The sequence below is a fragment of the Pleurotus ostreatus genome, assembly GCF_014466165.1.
Source record: "Pleurotus ostreatus strain PC9 chromosome Unknown scaffold_5, whole genome shotgun sequence".
NCBI lineage: Eukaryota > Fungi > Basidiomycota > Agaricomycetes > Agaricales > Pleurotaceae > Pleurotus > Pleurotus ostreatus.
In genome coordinates this window covers 160,303-179,158 of record NW_023503160.1, presented here as the reverse complement: position 1 = coordinate 179,158, position 18,856 = coordinate 160,303, and the positions used below count along the sequence as shown (strand labels likewise).

Genomic DNA, 18,856 nt, shown 5'->3' with positions numbered 1-18,856 from the left:
CTGCGAGGCGTTTGAGGACCTGAGCTTGGTGCAGGGGAAAGGGGGCACGCACCAAAGCATCTGTGGCCTTGGTATTGCCAGTCTGGTGGCCGTGTCTGGTCTAGGGCATCGAAGGGCTCTGTCGCACTGTCAGTGAACTAAATTGGCACGAGAAGAAGAACACGGACCACGGGTGCATGGTCCGCTGAAGCCGCAAGTCTGTTGCAGCTTGACAGGCAGAGGGCAAAGTGCTATGTTGGAAGGGTAGGTAAGTGAAGCTATCAAAGGTTGGGAGGAACACACTCCACGAACCAAGTGCCGAACTAAGTGCTGAAGTGGCAAAGACAAGGTACGCGACGGACTTGAAGAGAAACATTCGTGGAGAGTTGTTCTGGCCTTCGAGGTTGAAAGAGAAATTTCGAACCAAGGTGCACGTGTTCCATGCATTCATTCGTGGCACCACGTGACGAACACGGACCCGCACCTTCCGTCATGGGATAGAGCGCAGTGTTGTCGATGGCAGGTAGGCGGCTACGACTTACGTAGCGGAGCAAATGGGTGGGTGTGATTCAAGTAATGTTCAAAAAGCTACATGAAGGTAGAGTACAGCGAAGGAGCATACGTCAGGCCTACAAAATAGAGTACTTGGGCTACCGCCAGAATCTCGCATTTGCTGTGCCAGTCGTGGGCAATGGCTCACGCTTGAGCCACTGCTAGGTCCTAGCTACAGTATCCGGTGTTGGCGAATGTGTCAGAGCAGCTGCATCATTGAGTCGACCCGCAGGGCGTTCCCACGTGCATGGTACGAGACGCTACACGAGGGGGAGCCATTAAGCGCACAGACGGAGACGGAGGCCTGAGGAAACTCACCTGGAGCAAGGCCTCACACCTAGACAGCCAGACCCTTGCTTCAATCCCCTAGTAGCTACGCTCGTCAACTGATGGCGAAGCTATGGGCTGTGGGGCCTTCAACGCCCACCCCTCCAACGGACAGCAATCGTCGGACTTCACCGCCACCGGCGAAACGTCCAAGTCAAAGGTAAGTAACGCCTGCCGGGAGAGTCAGTACGTAGGCTGCTGGAGGCGAGGGAGGACTGGGGAGCTCACATTTGCTCTTCAGGTTCTCAGATGCTCGTGCCACGCCCAGCCACTTGTTTGGTGTGGCCGAAGCCACGTTGACCCTTTGTTTCTCACCTGACAAGCACGTGCCAAAATCTCCTGATTGATTTCAACAAAGGCCTGCCGCGACACAACTTGTTCAGAGCCACCCGCGCACGAAGGACCTTAAGGTAGGTGATTTCTTCCCCATGCGTGCGCACCAGAGCACTCCGTTGGACGGGACAGGGCTCAGTCTGCTTCACCCCTGGGGCTAGTGAACCTGTGTTGCCTCGGGCGAAGTGGCCAAGGGCGCACGCGTCGGCTGTACGACGTGTTGGGCTGCGAGCTGACCCCCACTTTGACAGAAAACGACCCTATTGGAAATGCGCAGCGTGAGTACTGTCCAGTTTCTGAGTCAAGGACGCAGGCCTGACGCAGGCTTGCCTTACGCTTAGCTACGGTGCGGGAAGGAGTTCAGCCCATACTCCAGCGGGGTCGACTTTGCGCAAGTCATGGAGTCTACCCACTCCCAGGCCGACGCCTATGGAAGTGACTCGGAAGGCCCCACGCCTCTACCCTCCCAGCGCAGCAATGCGGAGACGGCCCTTCAGCTGGTTGAGGGAGGGGCGGGAGGCATCCACGGACCTCCCTTCTCCCAGCATGTTGACGCAGGCACGGGGGTTACGTCCTCACACCCAGCCTTCCAGCAGGCTGAGGAGAAGGCTGAACGCGTTGAAGAAGGTCCCCAGCCGCCCACGCACCCCGCCAAGCATGCACCTGATGGGAGCAATGGGCGTCGGGAGAGTGTGGCAAAGATGTCGTACAAGGCTTACAAACGAAATCTGGCGCGAGAGGCCAAATACCAACGCATTGGCCGCCGAGCCGCCGCACGCACCAAGGCGCTGCTGTCCCAATCTGCGCCTCTACAAGGAAGCGGCCTCAAGACGGAGGAGCTCCCAGCTGCGAGAGGCGGCTATACTGCTAGAAACCCCCCTCAAGGCCCCGGAACTTTGCACTGTTTGGGCCTGGAGGAGCTGCTTGCCCAAGGGTTCAGCCTGGTAGAATGGGATGGGCGGTGAGTTTCGATTCTACTGGCTGTTGTTCTCCACCCTAACCGTCCCCACCAGCACCCCTCGCCCCATAACTGATTCAGCAGGGCGGGTGTTTGCAGTGCTAGCAGGCCGGCCAAACGACAAGTCCTTCGACCGGGACTGCTTGGCTGCATACTCTTCTATGGAGTCAGAGCTTCAAAGCTTTGAACTTCAAGATAGAGAGCGTAGGCATAGGCGCGGTAACTTCCCGGCTTTGGCTGCTGGCGTGTCCTATGGCAACGGACAGACGGCGCCCTCCAGGCTTGTTTCGGGCGAGAGCGGCCCGCATGCGGAAGGCCTTGATCGCCTTCTGAAGCACTCTGCTTTTCAACGGCTTGCATCCTACGCAGACTCCACATTTCAACTTTGGGCCCCCCGCCTGCACGCCCACTACGTCAACTACGTAGATACCATGTACCAGGCCCTCCCCCACCTGCGAAGAAACTTTGCAAAATCAGTTTTCCCCTGTGCCACGTTCAACTTTGGGCCTAAGGTACAAACTTTCAAGCACAGAGATACAAAGAACTTGGCCTATGGCTGGTGCGCGATAACGGCTCTCGGAAAGTTCGATCCGAAAAAGGGGGGACACCTGGCTCTGTGGGAGGCCAGGATGGTGTTGGAGTTTCCACCCAACTCTACCATACTGTAGTAGTGAATGTACGCGTAGACTAGTAGTGTAGTCTAGTAAAATGCGAGGGTCCGCCTCCGGCAGGACAAGTCCGTGCGACACCCGCGTGAGTAAAGTGTGATAAGGATGAGTCCGAGAGTGAAAACGAACAAGTGAGAAACTTCGGACGCTTCGGACGGCTTCAGATGGCTTCGGATGGCTTCGGACGCGCTCGGACGCGGATAGACAACTTGGCTTCGGATAGTACGACGAGGACGGCAGGAGAATGACAAGGACGGCAGGAGAAAGCAACTTCGGATCGGACTCGGGCTCGGACTCGGACAGCGGCAGACTCTGACAACGGATGAGAAGAAAGGTTCGGACGGCTTAGAATCTCACTCGATGTGGGGGGGGAACAAATCTGATTCTTCTAACTACGAGTACAGGAGGCTTTTGTAGCTAAGAAAAATGTCAGATGAAGGAAAAGTCCGAGACGAAAAGGCACCAGGAACAAATAATGGTGCTAGTATAGTCCATGTATTAGAGTCCGAGAACAAAAGATATACGAAAGATTGATCCGAGCTGTCTGATCCGTTATCACGTGTGGCCGGTACGGGTTCGTGACGTCCGAGTCATGTGCGAGCGTGTCCGAAGAGTCGGAGAGGGGTCGATAGGGGATAGGGGAGGTCGGACTGCACGGAACGAAAGGGTTCAACCCTTACATCCCCCGGGGACTTTATGTGTTGACCCTCCGGGTCAACGTACACGGCGAGCAAGAAATGCGAAGTGGGCAGGTGGGTGGGTGAACGAAAGTGTGGCGTGAGACCAAAGGAAGCGCGGTCACATGACAGATTGTTGATATTTCGACGAAGTCCAACATCTACTCTTGCTCTCTCCCTCCATCAGCACTACCATCGTCCGCCATGTCGAATCCTCTGCAACACGTCCCCGCTCACACGACCGAGGAACTCCGGTCAATGAAGAAGAAGGAGGCGGTCGTCGCCTATGAAACCGAAGTGCAGTACTTCGCCGGGATGGGAGATGTGATGCCGGAACTGGACGATGAACACCGCGAGGACGTGGAGCTGGCCGTGGCTGATATGGAGCATCAGCAGGTACGTACTAGGCGAGTGTCTGCGTGTTTCGGACTAACAGGCACCAGGACTGGCTGTCGGCCGCTGAGGAGATCTTGGTCGCGCGGGGGCTGCAAGGGAGTGTAGAGGATGAAGTTCGGGCAAGGATGGCTACAGCCACAGGGCAGCTGCTCGAAGCGCAGGGCCGGCTTGCGGAATGGCAGGCCGAGGACGAACGACAGGCGCAGGAGGAGCGCGACGCTGCGGAGGCAAAACGTCAGAAGGAGGAAGACGAACGGCGACAGGAGGCAGCGGCATTGGAGGAACGACGAGCAGAGGAAGCTTGAAGAACTGCGGAGGTGCGTGACACACGACGGCGGGACGCGCTCGCGGCTGAGGCGCGACGCCAGGCCGCCCGGAAATCCTAGTTCGTCGGCGGCTCGGGAACCGTCGGATCTGGGAGCGGAAGCACTGCGGCGGAGCCGGGCGAGACGCAACATCTCGGGGAGGTGATTGAGATCACGTCGGAGGCCGACGACGAAGATACTCCTGTGCCGCGTACCCGACGACGAGCTGCCGCCATCCGGGCTGGAAAGCGCAAAGCCGTCGAGAGCGATGACGCGGAGACAACTCCGCGTACAAAGCGTATCCGAAAACGAGCCGGAAACTTGGATGACGCACACGAGAGAACCCCGCCCCCGCCTGCACCTTACGACGTCGAGGCGTATGGGGAATACAACCCGGCGGGTAAGCCCATCGGCCTATGTGCCTCATCGTTACTGACTGCCGGAACAGATCGGAGCACCAACCCGCGGAACGAGGAATGGGGCTGCGGATATGGCGCCTCAAAGGAATCGTGCCCGCACCCGAGAGTGGAGTTCTCCGGGTACCGGCGGTGCCTCCGCTGCCAGCAGGGCCATTTTTCTTGCGTCGGCACCGGCTGCCACGCTTGCGAGTCGTGCACCGGCTCCAAGGTAAAGTGTTCGCACGCGAAGACCCGGGCCAAGCAGGCGAAGACAGCGGAGGAGACGGCGTCGGGCAGCAAAACGCCCGGTAAAGGAAAGCAGCGGGCAGGAGCAATCCCGCGAACACGGAGTCGGGTAGGAGAGGCCAGGGAGACACGCCGCAATACGCGGGCAGCGGCGGGCGGTGCCCTCGTGCCAATTCTGGCAGAGGCGTGCGCAGACCATGAGCTGCGAACCATCGTCCAGGTGATGTCATCCATGGACGCTCGGATCGCGGCTCTCAAGCAGGCCACGGAGGACGCGGAGAGCACCCGGGCCGCGGCAACAAGGAGTCTGGCGGCACTGATGCTGCGAAGGGAACTGGAGGAGGCGCAACGGGCGGACGCGGCGGACACGGAGGAACGGGAAGAGGACAGGAGAAGGGACGAAGACGCGGAGTATGACGGAGAGTGAGACCGAGAAGGGGCACTTGGCCCGTAGAGCTATTTCTTGTCCGACTAGGTAAAAAAATGGGAAAAGTTTTTCTTGTGAATCAACACAAAATGAGTAAGTAAGCATAAGTGAAACAAAAACACGCAGCGTGAGACCGGCAAGTCCGAGAGCTTCGGAACCGGAAATGGATGACCGGAGTCGTCGGATGACGCGTACGACAACTGATTTAAGAGAGCATAAGCATCGGATAAAAGAGAAATGAACGGAACAAGTGAGAGACGGGAGACAGAGCAGGCCCGAAGACCGGAATACAACACAGGGAGAACCCTGGTGTGGGTGGAAAAAATTTTAGAGTACTAGACGGTTAGGCTGCCGCGAAGGCGTCAAAACTTGGTCGTTCGTCGTATTTTGTAGTCCGGCGAAGGTTGCAGCGGACTGGGGTTCCGGAAGATCTTCGGAGTCACCGGATTCCTCGGGTTCGGCAGATTGGGGAACGGGAAAGAGATGGCGGTGTCGGGCGTAGTACGGAATGACGCGGAATGCTGCATAACGTAGATTGGAAACGGAGCCATCGAGTTCGGACAGGACGTAGGATCCGCCATGAGTGCGTCGGACGACAATCATAGGTCCCATGTAGCGAGGCAGATGCTTGAGTGAGTGATCTCCTTCTATCTTTTTATCACGAACGAGAACGAGCTGTCCGGGAAGAAAGTTGAAGTCCTTGATCGTCCGGGCGAACCGACGTTCGAATTCCTCAAGGGAGGCGATCCGACTCCGAATAACTTTCTCGCGCATACGTTCGATATCGTCCGGACGCTTCTGGAGTTGTCGGGCGCGCATCGAGATGAGCTGTTCAGTGGTGAGAGTGGTATCGGGAGGAGGGGCGAGATAGGTAGCTTTGTGGAGGTCGAACGGAAAGAGGGGCTCGATGCCATGTACCATGTAGTAAGGAGACATTCCGGAGGTCTTGGAGATGGTGACACGCTCGGCCCAGAAGACGGATGGTGCGACTTCAACCCATTTCTTCTCATTGCCATCCGCAGTCTTCAGGAGTGAACCCCGAACGTCCCGGTGTCTCCGCTCGACGAGTCCGTTGGCTTGGGAGTTGTACGGCGAGATTCGGATGTGTCGGATGCCGTATTTTTCTGCCAGATATTCGACTGCCTTCACAAACGGGGTACCGTTATCCGTCACAAGTTCTTCGATGGCGCCCCAGCGGCATAGAATCTCCTGGAAAATAAACATGCCCAGTGTCTCCGCGGTCTCCCGGCGAAGCGCGCACCACTCCGGATAAGAGGTAAGAGCACACCGAGCGTGGACTATCTTGTTGAATTTGTTGGCGGCAGGCATCACCATGCAGTCAATATGGACGCGGCGGAAAAGGGAAAGTGGGATCGTCGGAGACGGCGGAATGTGTAGTTTGAAGTTGGAGCGGATCTGGCACTGATGACAAGTCTTGACAAACCAGCGGACGTCCTGGTCAAGGAAGGGCCACCAGAATCGTTCAAGAAGGCGCGTGCGGATGACGAAGATACCCTTGTGTCCGAGAGAGTCGTGAGCAGCCCGGATCAGGTAGAGACGGCGACCCGGATGGATGTAGACTTTATGCTTCCCGTGGTTATCCTTGCGCCAGAGCTTGCCATCGCGGTAGAAGAAGTTGAGCGCTTGTCGAACAAAGTTCCGCATGGCGGGTTCAGTGAGTCCGACGGGAGCCTTGCTAGTCCGGAGGAAGGTCTCTATCTCCAACATTCGGGCGTCCTTACCCGCGGCCTTCGGAGTCCGGGGAATGTCGTCGGAATCGTCGGAGTCGTTGAATCCAGCAGAGTCTTCATCATAGATGAAAGTGCGGACGAGGGACCCGAGATGACCCCGGAAACGGTTCTGCGCAACCCGAGAGATAGAGGCGTCGCCGTCCGAGTGAACCTGTAAAGTAAAACCACACGCTTCATCTATCCAACCCTCGACATCTTCTACAAGGACCGGGTCTTCTTCGGCTCTTCTTCGTCGTGAGAGGCCATCGGCCGGAGTGTGATCCCGAGCGGGAACGTGCTTGAGTTTGAAGGAAAAGGTAAGAATGGCCGCGATCCAGCGGTTCATCGCAGCGTTTGGAACGATGTCCGGATTGTTGATCATACCCTTGATATATTTCGCGTCGACTTCAACGGTGAGATTGCGAGCTCCAATGAGCCAAAGCTTCGTGGCCTGGAGTGCCCGGAAGAGTCCGTAGAGCTCGATTTTGGATTGGGAGTAGCGGGATTCTCGGTCGTTCCACGTGATTGAGCCGAAACGGGACGGATAGCGTTTGTTGTCCGCGCCTACCTGGGAGAGGATGAATCCGACGGCTACGGTGGAGGAGTCGACAGCCAGTATGACTTCGCGATCGGATGAGTGGTTGATAGCTCGGAGAGCGGGGGAGGTGATGGCAAGATTCTTTAAGGTCTCCATGGCAGCTAGTTCGTCCGGACCCATGACAAAGTCAACGTCCTTTTTGGTTAACTGCACAAGTGGTTTAGCATGTTTCGCAAAGTCTCGGATGAAGATACGCATGACTCCGATGGTACCCAGGAAACCCCGGACGTCGGTGACGTTCTCGGGCACAGGCCAATCACGAATCTTTTGGACCCTGTCATCGTCGGGTTCTCTACCCTGGTAAGTGCACATGTGTCCGACAATAGATGCGCGCTGAACACAAACACGTAGCTTGACTCCGGAGAACGTTCCGCCGAACTTCTTCATCCGGTGCGCGATCCGATGCATGTTTGCAATATGTTCATAAACGAAGCGCCGGATGTTCGGATTATCGGGTAGGGTTTCGTAGGATCCGTCGGGTTGCTCGTATCGTGTAAGCGGACCCTTGACAGGGCAATCGTCAATGTACGGATCGGTGACGTGGGGAATTTCGTCTCGCATAATGAAGGTGAGGTCGCCGTGCTGAATCTGGACGGAGTTGGTGAAGCCCATAGGAATGACGGTGAGACGCTTGGCTCCGAGAGGCGTTTGGAATGTTGTGAGATCACGCAAGCTTTCCGCGAGCTTCCGTTGGTCGAATCCAACGAACAAGTCGTAGATACCGTAGCAAGACCAGCCTCCGAAGGTTTCGGCATAAGTTTTGACCCGAGGCGGAATAGATGCATCCTTGATAGTGGCGGCGTTGAGAGGCTGAAGATCGTGGACCAAACGGAGAGACTTTCCATCCTTCTTGAGGACGCAGAACCAGCGCGACCGGTAAGAAGAACTGGACTCCTCGTAGACTCCGGACTTGATCTTGTCTCGGATGACGCGGACGACCTCGTCGTAGATGCCCGGAGGAATGGGAATGTTTCGGAGCGCCCAGGGAACGTGCTCGATGGTAGGCATCACTACAGGGTCAAACCATTCATCAGAGAACTTGCCTCGTTCATCCTCGGCCCAAGCGAAAGCGTCCTCGTCAGTCCGGATGAACCAGTGCGCGAGTTTGATTTCCTCGGGAGAAAGCCAGTTGTCCGGATCGACGGCCTGTTTGTCAGCGCGTTCCTGAGTGTACCGGAGTCCCGGAGTGAAGTCGGGTGGTTGAGTAGGAAGCGGGAGAAGGTCGGCTAAGATGTCGGGAGGTTCGCGTCGGACAATCCGATACTGTTCGGGAAGGGTAGTGGAGACGGGTACTGTGCGATTGGCGACCTTCCGGTAGGGCTTCTTTCCGTATGTTGGCATCCGGGCAGTCGCTGCGAAGACTTCTGTGGTCGGGGTCGGAGCGGGAACTTCGGATGAGGCGGGCGGAGTGTCGGCGTCGCTATGGACAAACCAGGATGTAAAGGTAGAGTAGGAAGTAGTGGTGGAAAGGGGAATATCAAAATAAGAAGCACTCCGAGTAATGCCATCTTCGATGATATCAACAAGACCTGAATAGATCCGTCGCTCATCCGGCAATTCGTCATACGCGCAAGAAGAATGAGTATTAGGTACGGGCGGAGGGACACAAGTATACACCGGAGCCATCGGGTCGAGCCCGGAATCACGCGGAGCATCATATGTACTTTTTCGGTTCATGGAAGGGGAGGCAGACAGAAGGGGAAGTGAAGGGTCAGACTCGGAAGGGGATATATGATATAAAAGTGTTTTCGGATAGGTAATGCGGCGGACCGGAACTGAAGAAGGAGCGGAATCGGGTAGCGATATCATAAGAGAGGAATAGGACGGGGGTATAAAAGACTCGTCTCGCCACAGGGGTTCCTCGACGGTATCTAAAAATGCTCCTTAGGCTCTCGGGAGCGGTGGACCCTTTTGAAAGTGGGAATGAGGAAACGACGGCTCGAGTTCGGATCGTGTATGGTCAAGTCCTGGCGACCGTCGGGGTAGTCGCGGGTGACAGCGGAGGTGAGACAAAAGAAGGGGCGTCCGAGGAGTACCTCATAAGGCGCATCGTTCACGATCTGAGCTTGGACGTAGAGATCGACGGGTCCGAGAGACATCTTTACATTGTGGGCGAGTCCGATGGTCTGGTTCGATGATAGGTTCGCGGACTCCATGGTGATGAACTTGTCGATGTCGATGAGCAGCCCGAGATTGTCGAAGACGTCGCGGCGCATGGCGATGATCTGCGATCCGGTGTCCAGGATGCATTCGACCTCGTACCGATCGTTGAAGATAGGCCGGATGATCCGGAGTGACTGGGTCGGAGCCGCGACAATGCATTCCTTGTTCGGATCGCGGGTGGCGGACATCAGAACTTCCACGACGTCTTCGGGGTCATCGTAGCACGCCGCCATGTTGACGGACGCGTAGTTAGTCTCCGTAGAGGGACGTCCTTCTTCTTCTGAGATGAAGCGTACTTTTTCGCTACGTCGGGCATCCGCTGCATGAGAACCTGCAAGAAGATCTCCTCTTTCTCTTCTTCCTCCAGATCAAACGGGCTCGGAAGCTCTTCGATGAACGCCCGAGACTCGGACTCGTCGGCCTCCGTATAGTGGTAGGTGCTAACCTCGACCATATTCGCGGACGCTACTCCGGAACTTGTTGCTGCTGGGGTGACGATCGGGTGAGGAGGGGCATCGCGATCCTGAGGTCTATTGTTGGCTCTCATCCAGTTGTCGATCTGCTCTTTGAACGAGTCTCCGGGGAAGGAACGATTGATAGTCTCTCTGGTCGGGAGCACCATCCATCGGCCTTCTTCGTTCCGACCGATCCACCCGCTCCGTTCGTATCGGGCCGCATCTGGACACGAGCCCATCGTGTGGTAGACGGAATGACAGAAGTGACACTTCCGGGGAGGTCTCGGATCAGTCCCTTGTGGTGCAGGAGGCGGAGGAGGACGTGATTGCTGATTCTGGGAAGATGGGGGTGGCTGAGCCGGATACTGATAGCTTTGTTGGGGAGGGACGGGTTGATAAGCGTATGCTTGAGCGGTCGGAGGCGGGGGATACGGATAGAATGAGTTCGGATTATACGGATATTGCGGAGGAGGAGGAGGATACTGCGGATGCGTTTGCTGAATGGTCATGAACTGCTGCATCATAGCTTGCAGGGCACGGATGTCAGCGGATTCGGTTTTGACCGTAACCGGAGCCGTCGGACTCACTGTCGGAGATGTCGAAGACGTTGTGAGAGTCGCCAGAGTCGACGTCCCGAGAATGAAGTTCGCTTCCGTATAGATCTCCGTGATCGTGTAAGGATCGTCCGGATGATGCTGCATGTGGACCATCGCTAATCTGTCCTTGATTTTCTGATGAGTGATCGGATCGAATCCTGCGAGATAGTCTCGTCCGACGTCCTGAGTGGAGACACTATTTTTGGAGAGAAGCCAGTTGGCCGGAACGAGAAACTTTCGGTGATAGACTCCGAGATCGTCCTTTGTGAGCATCGGGGTCTGGGACTGGAGAGCAGCAATAGTGGACAGATCCGACGGACGCCATCGTCGTTCGTTATCCGATCCGGGATAGAGCTTCCCGATACATGTTTTGAAAGCATCCCAGTCGTCTCCGTCGGCGGCATCGCCACTGCTGCGCCAGATCTCCCAGTCGGAGTCGTCGAGATATCCGATTGTAGCTCGGATGAGATCCCGGCCTTCGACCTGAGCACGGGCAGCGAGGTACTCCACTTCCGAGAAGAAGCGATGGAGTCCTTCGGGCTTTCCGTTGAATTTCGGAGCGGTATGGTGACCGCGGACGGGCATAGTTGTGGCCATTGTAGGAGGAGGAATAGGGGAAGGTGAAGAAGTGGGCGGAAGATTTTCGGACGACTCGGTGAGCGATGAGGGTGTTCCGGACGTAGTGTCGTTTGACTCCGGAGTGGGTCGGTGGTAAGCCGCGGCGGGATTATAGAACAGACTGTGCCGGAGGGATGGAGGATTAGGGCGTGATAGGATGTTCGGATGCTCGGATTCTGGGCGTCCGGTAAGTGCGAACTGCCAAATGACGGTGTTGGGATCGGGAACCCAAGAGCGGACTATTTTGAACGGAAAATATTCGGATGTCTTCCGGAAGAGGTAGTTGATAGCCCGTTGCGTCGGACCTTCCGGAAAGATATCGTGCAGAGGATCGGGAGGGGATTCGAATTCAATGACGGAATAGGATGATTAGGTGACGGTGGAACGGGTGGGGGGGTGTCTTGAACTTTAAACCCCTCGCGGTGGGCTCCAGAATGTAGTAGTGAATGTACGCGTAGACTAGTAGTGTAGTCTAGTAAAATGCGAGGGTCCGCCTCCGGCAGGACAAGTCCGTGTGACACCCGCGTGAGTAAAGTGTGATAAGGATGAGTCCGAGAGTGAAAACGAACAAGTGAGAAACTTCGGACGCTTCGGACGGCTTCAGATGGCTTCGGATGGCTTCGGACGCGCTCGGACGCGGATAGACAACTTGGCTTCGGATAGTACGACGAGGACGGCAGGAGAATGACAAGGACGGCAGGAGAAAGCAACTTCGGATCGGACTCGGGCTCGGACTCGGACAGCGGCAGACTCTGACAACGGATGAGAAGAAAGGTTCGGATGGCTTAGAATCTCACTCGATGTGGGGGGGGAACAAATCTGATTCTTCTAACTACGAGTACAGGAGGCTTTTGTAGCTAAGAAAAATGTCAGATGAAGGAAAAGTCCGAGACGAAAAGGCACCAGGAACAAATAATGGTGCTAGTATAGTCCATGTATTAGAGTCCGAGAACAAAAGATATACGAAAGATTGATCCGAGCTGTCTGATCCGTTATCACGTGTGGCCGGTACGGGTTCGTGACGTCCGAGTCATGTGCGAGCGTGTCCGAAGAGTCGGAGAGGGGTCGATAGGGGATAGGGGAGGTCGGACTGCACGGAACGAAAGGGTTCAACCCTTACAATACTCATCCCCTCCTCCACCGTCACCCACTCGAACTTAGCAATCCACCCTTGCGAGGAGAGGGCGTCGTTTACTCAATACTGCGCGGGGGCAATATTTCGTTGGGTGGACAACGGCTGCCGTACTCAGGCAGAATACATGAACGCGGACTTCGACGGCTACTGTAGAAGCTTAGAGGAAAGGGAACAGGGATGGATACGAGGGCTTGCCATGTATAGCAAATTGGAGGAGCTGCTTAGTCCAGCGTAAATTTGTACTTGAAAGCAAAATAGAATTTCAAAAAGCCTCAACGCATCAACGTCTAAGTAGCTGTCTAAGTTTAAGTCCAAGAGTGGCCACTAGCTAGGCCTCTCAGCGAGCACGAGCCTTGGCCTTGGCCTTCACCTGAGCACGGACGGTGGCAGCTCGCAGTCGGGCCTCTGATTCAGCAGTCTTGCAAAGGTAGCTAATCCGTTTGAAAGAAACCTCGTGCGGCTCAGTCGAGGAAACCCAAGTTCCGACAAAAATGGAGAAGAGGAGGTTGAGCGAGACTTGGGTCGCGGTGGGGTTGTCTTTGGGGTTGAACGTACTGATGGTGAACGCAGCAAGGACGACAGAAAACTCGTCCACATCGAATGGAGGCACCTCAGCTGCCTCATTGTTGTCTGGAGAAACACCGTACTGGGGCATGTCAGATAGGTTCTTCCACTGGTCATCTTTGTGACGGAAATCACCACGACCTCGGTGGCCGTCGTAAACAGGAACTAAGAAAGAAGTAATTAGCAGCTCTACTACTAGAGAATGTTTAAGATGAGAACTTACTGGTATCGTGTGGGCCAAGGGAATGAAGCGACTTGAGGTCAGAGAGTGTTGGGCCTACTTTGGTGCGTTGAGCACGCGGGGAAGGAGCCCCGAAAGCTAATGAGCGCCGAGTAGCCTTCTGGGGGGTGACGGGCTCTGCCAACTCTGGAGGCAAGAGGTCAGAACAGAGGAAAAAGCTTGGCTCAGACACCTACCATTTTTCGTTGGTCTGGAGGTGAACTGCAGATTGCCAGAGGTCATGTATGCATAGACTGTGTCTAGATTAAGAAGGGATCCGACAAACGTCGAGAACAGCTCGAAGAACTCGTCGAGCATCCAGCCAGTCAGGCGGCGGTGCATCCCCATTGCTGGGTTCTTTGCATTGATTGGAACAGGTTCAAGTAGCTCCGACTTGTCAACAACGATAGGCATGACAAAGACTGCGGGGCGTGTGTGGTTGGGACCCGAATTGAAGACGACCCTTTGGCTGATGACACGGAAGCTGCGGGGGTCAGCCGTTAAGGGGTTAACATAGACCCCAGAGCCACGGAAGAGCAACGAATCAAAGATAGGCCTGGCGGAAGTGAATGGGTTGAAAGGAAAGGCGGGACTGACAGACTTACACCATTTCAAACTCATCCTCCATCCTGCAAAGTACGTCCATCACCTTGGGCATGACCCCCTCTGCTTCATTTTGCGCAGTGTATTTGGGCCGAAGTTCACTGTATCTGAAAAGGAGTCAGCAGGAAATGGGGGAGTCATGAGTTCACTGACTGAAGCTTCTCCTCTATGCCAGTAGAACGAAGGTGGACGACTATGTCCCACAGGAGGGGGGGAATAGACGAGAAAACAAGGTCGTTGAGAAGCTGGGCCTGTCTCTTTTTGGGGTCGAAGATTGCTCCTTCCTCCGTGGCCACAGGCGGTACAAGTCCATTTCCAGGGGCGTCCGTGGAGGGCTTAGGTTTCATGGAGGCAGGGGTGTTGTCGTTGGCGCAAGATTCGACCTCAATGGCCTGGAAAGACAGCTTGGCGGCAACGGAAGGCTCCAACTTGACTGGGGATTTGGCCTTGGCACCGCTGGAAGTAGATGCTTGTGCCCTGGCCTTACCTTTGGAAGGGGACGAGGGTGCGGCCTCAGGAACTCGACTAGGTAGCGCGATAGGCTTTCCCTTTCCCTTTCCTTTCACAGGGAGCGGAATTTGGGCTGGTATGTCCTCCTCATCGGAATCCATGACAAATACAACACCGTCCCTGGGAAGAACGTCAACCCAGTTCTGAGGAAGGAGGCGGCAAGGACTCACAACTCTTTTACAGGCTCGGCAATGACTTTAGACTTCAGACTCGCCTTTGCCTTGCCCCGAGCCTTGAGGGGGCTCGCATTGACGTAAGCTGGAGGTGGTGAGGGGTTGCCCCAGGCTGCAGCAATGGCCTCGTCTTCCGTCTCGCCCTCGTATTCGTCGAGCGACTCCTCTGCCTTGATATCAAGCGTTGGGAGCATCGAGCTCTGAGGTATCAGGGGGGGCCTAGGAGTGTCTGGCATCAACTGATCCACCTCTTCATCGGACGAGGCGCTTTCATCAAGAGAGACGACGATGGCGTCGTCATCGTCTGAGTCAAGACGGGCGATTGGGCGAATGCTAGACAAAAGGTGGTTAGAGCCACATTGGAACTCATAGTAGTGAGCAGCCGACCGTTTAGCCAGGTGAGGCCTACACGTCTTAGCTTCCTCCGCACCTGGGATGTCTGCACTCGCCTTTGCAGTGGAACTAAGACTAGTTAGCAAGGAGGGGGTGTGAAAGAAGAGGGAGGGCGTACAGTCGAGGAGGCGAGGGAGTTTCAGATTCATGGCTAGACAAGGAGTTAACGTCTGGCGTGGACGATAAGCCAGTGGGACAAACTCTTACCGACGCTTGGCACCAGCTCTTTGAGAAGTTCTGGGTGCAGTGCCGCGCTGCGCTGGTTTACGAACGCATGTGGACGCCTTTTGAGGAGAGGAGAGCTCGGGACTGCAAGCCATAAGTATTGAGGTCAGTAGCTAACGAACTAAGATGACAAATACCTCGCCGGTGCATCCATCGACTGCGTTGCAGGCGGCATATCAAGGCCGTCCTCTACGTTGTCGACCGTGCCAAACGAAAGTCGCCGAGCAGGACGCGGCACGTCAATAGCAGCACTGAAAATACGAGGTCAACAGGCGGCATCGGCTGCGAATGGGGGCCAAACCTCATCTGGACAGCGGGGGCATCTAAAGCAGGCTCCCTCTTGCGAGGAGAGACCCTCGTGGCACGAGGAGTAGGGGGCACCGACGTGGTGCTAGTGGTGATCATGAGAGGGGGATTTTGACCTGCATAGCAAGACTTACACAGGTGAATTTGGCGGAGTGGCCAGGCTTCCATCGTCGTCCTGGGCGGCATCCAAAGCCGCAGCCTTGCGAGAACGAATCGAAGTGCGACCACGGCTTTGTGAAAGGCACCGAAATCAGCTACAGATGAACCAGCACAGGTGGAACAGGCCTCGCCTAGAGATGCGGGGAGGCATTGCTTGAGAAAATTGATAAGAAAACAGTGCAGACGAGCTGTGAGCAGTAAACAACAAAGGGTGTTGTCTGAGGATATGCTGTGAGCAATCGGCCCTACTTATAGTTCTAGATCGCCTCCAATAAGTTGTGCTCTCAACGCCAGTCGCCGCGAACACGGCCAATAGGCCAAGGACCAACGCGTAAAAGCGGTTGCTGGCGACAACGAATTGAACTTGCGGGAACGTTTGTGAGGTTCCAGCGACGAAGCGCGACACACAGAGAGTTGAGAAGAAAAAAAGTGACAGAAGCTTTGAATTGCAAGGGAGCAAAATGAACACAGCGACCTTCCAGCAGAGAGGCCTCGCGACCTCAAGAAAACTTTCCGAAAATTGCGGTGCAGCGGGAGGACCGAATGAAGCAGCGTAGAGAAAGAAAAGCGGGAACATCATGGGCGGAAGCTCTGCAAGAAACTATCGGGCAGTGCTTGCCCGAGTTGAGTATGAAGCTTGTTGATGTATGTAGTAGCCGAGAGCAAGAGCAGCAGCGCTAGCGCCGGGCACAACAAACACGTGCCCACACCTCTGCCTTTATCCATCCGTCACTGTACGTCCACCAGCATAGATGGTCCAAAAAGCTATAAAACCGCGATGCTTTCCCGACGACTCAAGGCAGAACCATGGACCGTTTCTACGACAAAGCCAAAGCTGGTAAGCTCAGCACCATCTCAACGTACCTTGGGCTCGAGCTAATCTGCACCACAGTGCAATATCTTGACCGAATTATCGCAGAGCGCACCGCCGCGGCGTCGAGCCCGCAAATGTACAGCATGGACTCAGTACGAACCTTGCAATTATGTTGCTATTGAAGCTAATACTTATTGTATAGGAAACAGAAAAATTTGGGTTGAGCATCTCCAGAGCGGATGGAGATGTGGCGTCAAGGTTGACGCAGCGTAACGCGGAAACGGGAGAGACAGAAGAGGCGACGGTTGCGCTGCAAGGGATTTTGGCTTGTGTTGAGCTCCCTCCCTTCGAATGCAAGTCAAGGTAAGTCAGATTGACTAACCAGATCCCCCTGCAATTGAACACAATCCGTCTACATCAGGAAAAGCCCTGTAGCTTTGAGGACAACAAAAGCTTGTCAGACAAATGATCATTTGGAGAAGCCTGCCAGAGAAGCTCAAAGTAGATCAAACCAGTATCTGTGGCTTTGAGAACAGGGGCTAGCCCCTTGTAAGCTTTGAATGTCTTCTACTGGCTTTCATTGTCTTTAGCCTCCCAACTCATGGTAACCAGTCCCCCAAAGGATAATCAGTCTTAGTATTTGTACACACATTGATCTTCCTGTAACTTTCTTGGTCCCCCTTTTGGTCAAGTCTTTATTAGGTGGTTCTTTTTTTGGCTTTATCCATCTTCTGAGTGTATTCTCACAGAAGGAAGTAACCTGATGACTTTTCTTTTCTTTTCTCAGCTTCTTGTATCAAGATGGATATCATTACTACTACTCCATGAATGTATAGATAGAATAGTACAAGTGCTACCAAATTGACTGATAAGCAAAGTTTGTACTGAAGTTATTAATAATCAAAGGAATGTCCTGGTCTAGAACAGTATCAGAAGTGAAGGAAGTATCGTCAATGGCATCCCATTTTGGGGTCAGCATGCAGCTCTGTCTGATGGTAGAAAGTGGAACAATGCCTCCCAATCTCCCAAAGCTTTTGCCTCCGGTTGTCCGTTGCTGAGGATGAACTTGATAGAAAAGTGTAGTTGGATTGGGGCCTGAAGGAGGCGAGTACCATTCCCCATAGGCCAAAGGCTCTTTGGGCCAGAAGGCAGGCGACGAGATTGTTGTACCTTTGGCAGAGATGGTGGAAGGCAAGGCAAAGATAACCTTGACTCGAGCAATCTTAGTACCTGGCAGGCCCGTGGACTCAGCCTGTGCAGTGGACAAAACAATGGCAGGGTCAAAGCGCCCATGAGGAGGATGGTCAGTTGCAGGAATGGCCTTTATATGATCCTTCTCCTCCACAGCATCATCAGCGATCCCCTCATGAACCATTCTGACCATGTGCCAAACATTAAGGGTATCAAAGGGCAGTGCCAGGTCTGGCACAGTTGATTTAGGCTTTCTTGAACCTCTGGGGGCCAGACTGTTCAGATAATCCCGTAGGTGGTAGGTAAAGTTTGGAGATCGGTGCTGCTGGATGATGAAATCCATGGATCTGGAAGCGTTTGGAAATTTTGCAAGAGAGATGGCAAGTGTAGGTTTTTTATCTTTGGATGGGAATGTGACGATCTCCTTAACGTAGTTATCGAACACCTGTAGTTTTTCCTGCCTTGAGAGCCAGTCGATCATTTGGGGAAATTCATTGCGTTTATTGCTGGCTCTCCAGGCCTCCTTGGCAAAATCTATATGCAGGCGCTCGAACATCTCTGTGTTGTAGTTGTCGGTGGTGCCAAATCTCTTGATTGATTCCACATAATGGGTCATGGAATGATATTTGGGAATGTTGAAGTGTTCTCGACAGCCAATCTCTATGAAGATTTGCCTGTGGTCATGAAAGCCCTGTAGAGCGTCTTGAAGATATTGTAGAGTGTCGTCGTCATGGGTCTGGTACTGGGCAAGGTAGATGAAATCAAGGAGGTGACGTGCCGCAAGTAACGCTTCCTTGGACATTTTGCCAAGCAAGCATGCGAGAAGGATTCGGCCAATGCTTTTGTGTTCTGAACCAGAAACCTGGGACAACACTGAGATGCCCTTGCCAAAGTGACGTACTCCGTAGCAAGGAGGTAGCTTTTGCATTCGACGATCCAGCTCCTTCTCTGACATAGCAGATTGGCACCATTCCGTCAGCATGCTCAGCACCCCTTGGTACAACTGGTGCAATACGTCTGGTGTGATGGCCATATGAATATCTGCGTAGGGAAAGCCCTTCCAGAAGGGCTCATACACCCCTCCGGCAACCTTCATCTGTAAGCAGTAGTCGTGAAACTGCCTCCCTCCGGGGGTGG

General features: G+C 54.6%; 3 protein-coding genes across 3 annotated transcripts; 2 read left to right on the top strand and 1 right to left on the bottom strand.

Annotated features, from left to right (window-relative positions):
- Positions 1-931: 931 nt before the first annotated feature.
- On the top strand, positions 932-2,817 carry PC9H_007029 (uncharacterized protein; the record flags this gene model as incomplete). Its single annotated transcript, XM_036776565.1, has 5 exons — positions 932-1,018; positions 1,242-1,268; positions 1,443-1,469; positions 1,533-2,152; positions 2,205-2,817. 5 exons carry the CDS (start codon positions 932-934, stop codon positions 2,815-2,817), a joined length of 1,374 nt encoding a protein of 457 aa, XP_036630185.1.
- A 10,081-nt stretch (positions 2,818-12,898) lies between these two features.
- Positions 12,899-15,654, bottom strand: PC9H_007028 (uncharacterized protein; the record flags this gene model as incomplete). Its single annotated transcript, XM_036776564.1, has 9 exons — positions 12,899-13,290; positions 13,349-13,492; positions 13,543-13,901; positions 13,951-14,055; positions 14,102-14,578; positions 14,629-14,964; positions 15,232-15,333; positions 15,387-15,500; positions 15,551-15,654. The coding sequence occupies 9 exons, from the start codon at positions 15,652-15,654 to the stop codon at positions 12,899-12,901; spliced, it is 2,133 nt and encodes a 710-aa protein (XP_036630184.1).
- Positions 15,655-16,521: 867 nt separating this feature from the next.
- On the top strand, positions 16,522-16,997 carry PC9H_007027 (uncharacterized protein; the record flags this gene model as incomplete). The annotated part of the gene is made up of 4 exons (XM_036776563.1): positions 16,522-16,552; positions 16,607-16,680; positions 16,731-16,891; positions 16,964-16,997. The coding sequence occupies 4 exons, from the start codon at positions 16,522-16,524 to the stop codon at positions 16,995-16,997; spliced, it is 300 nt and encodes a 99-aa protein (XP_036630183.1).
- Positions 16,998-18,856: the final 1,859 nt, after the last annotated feature.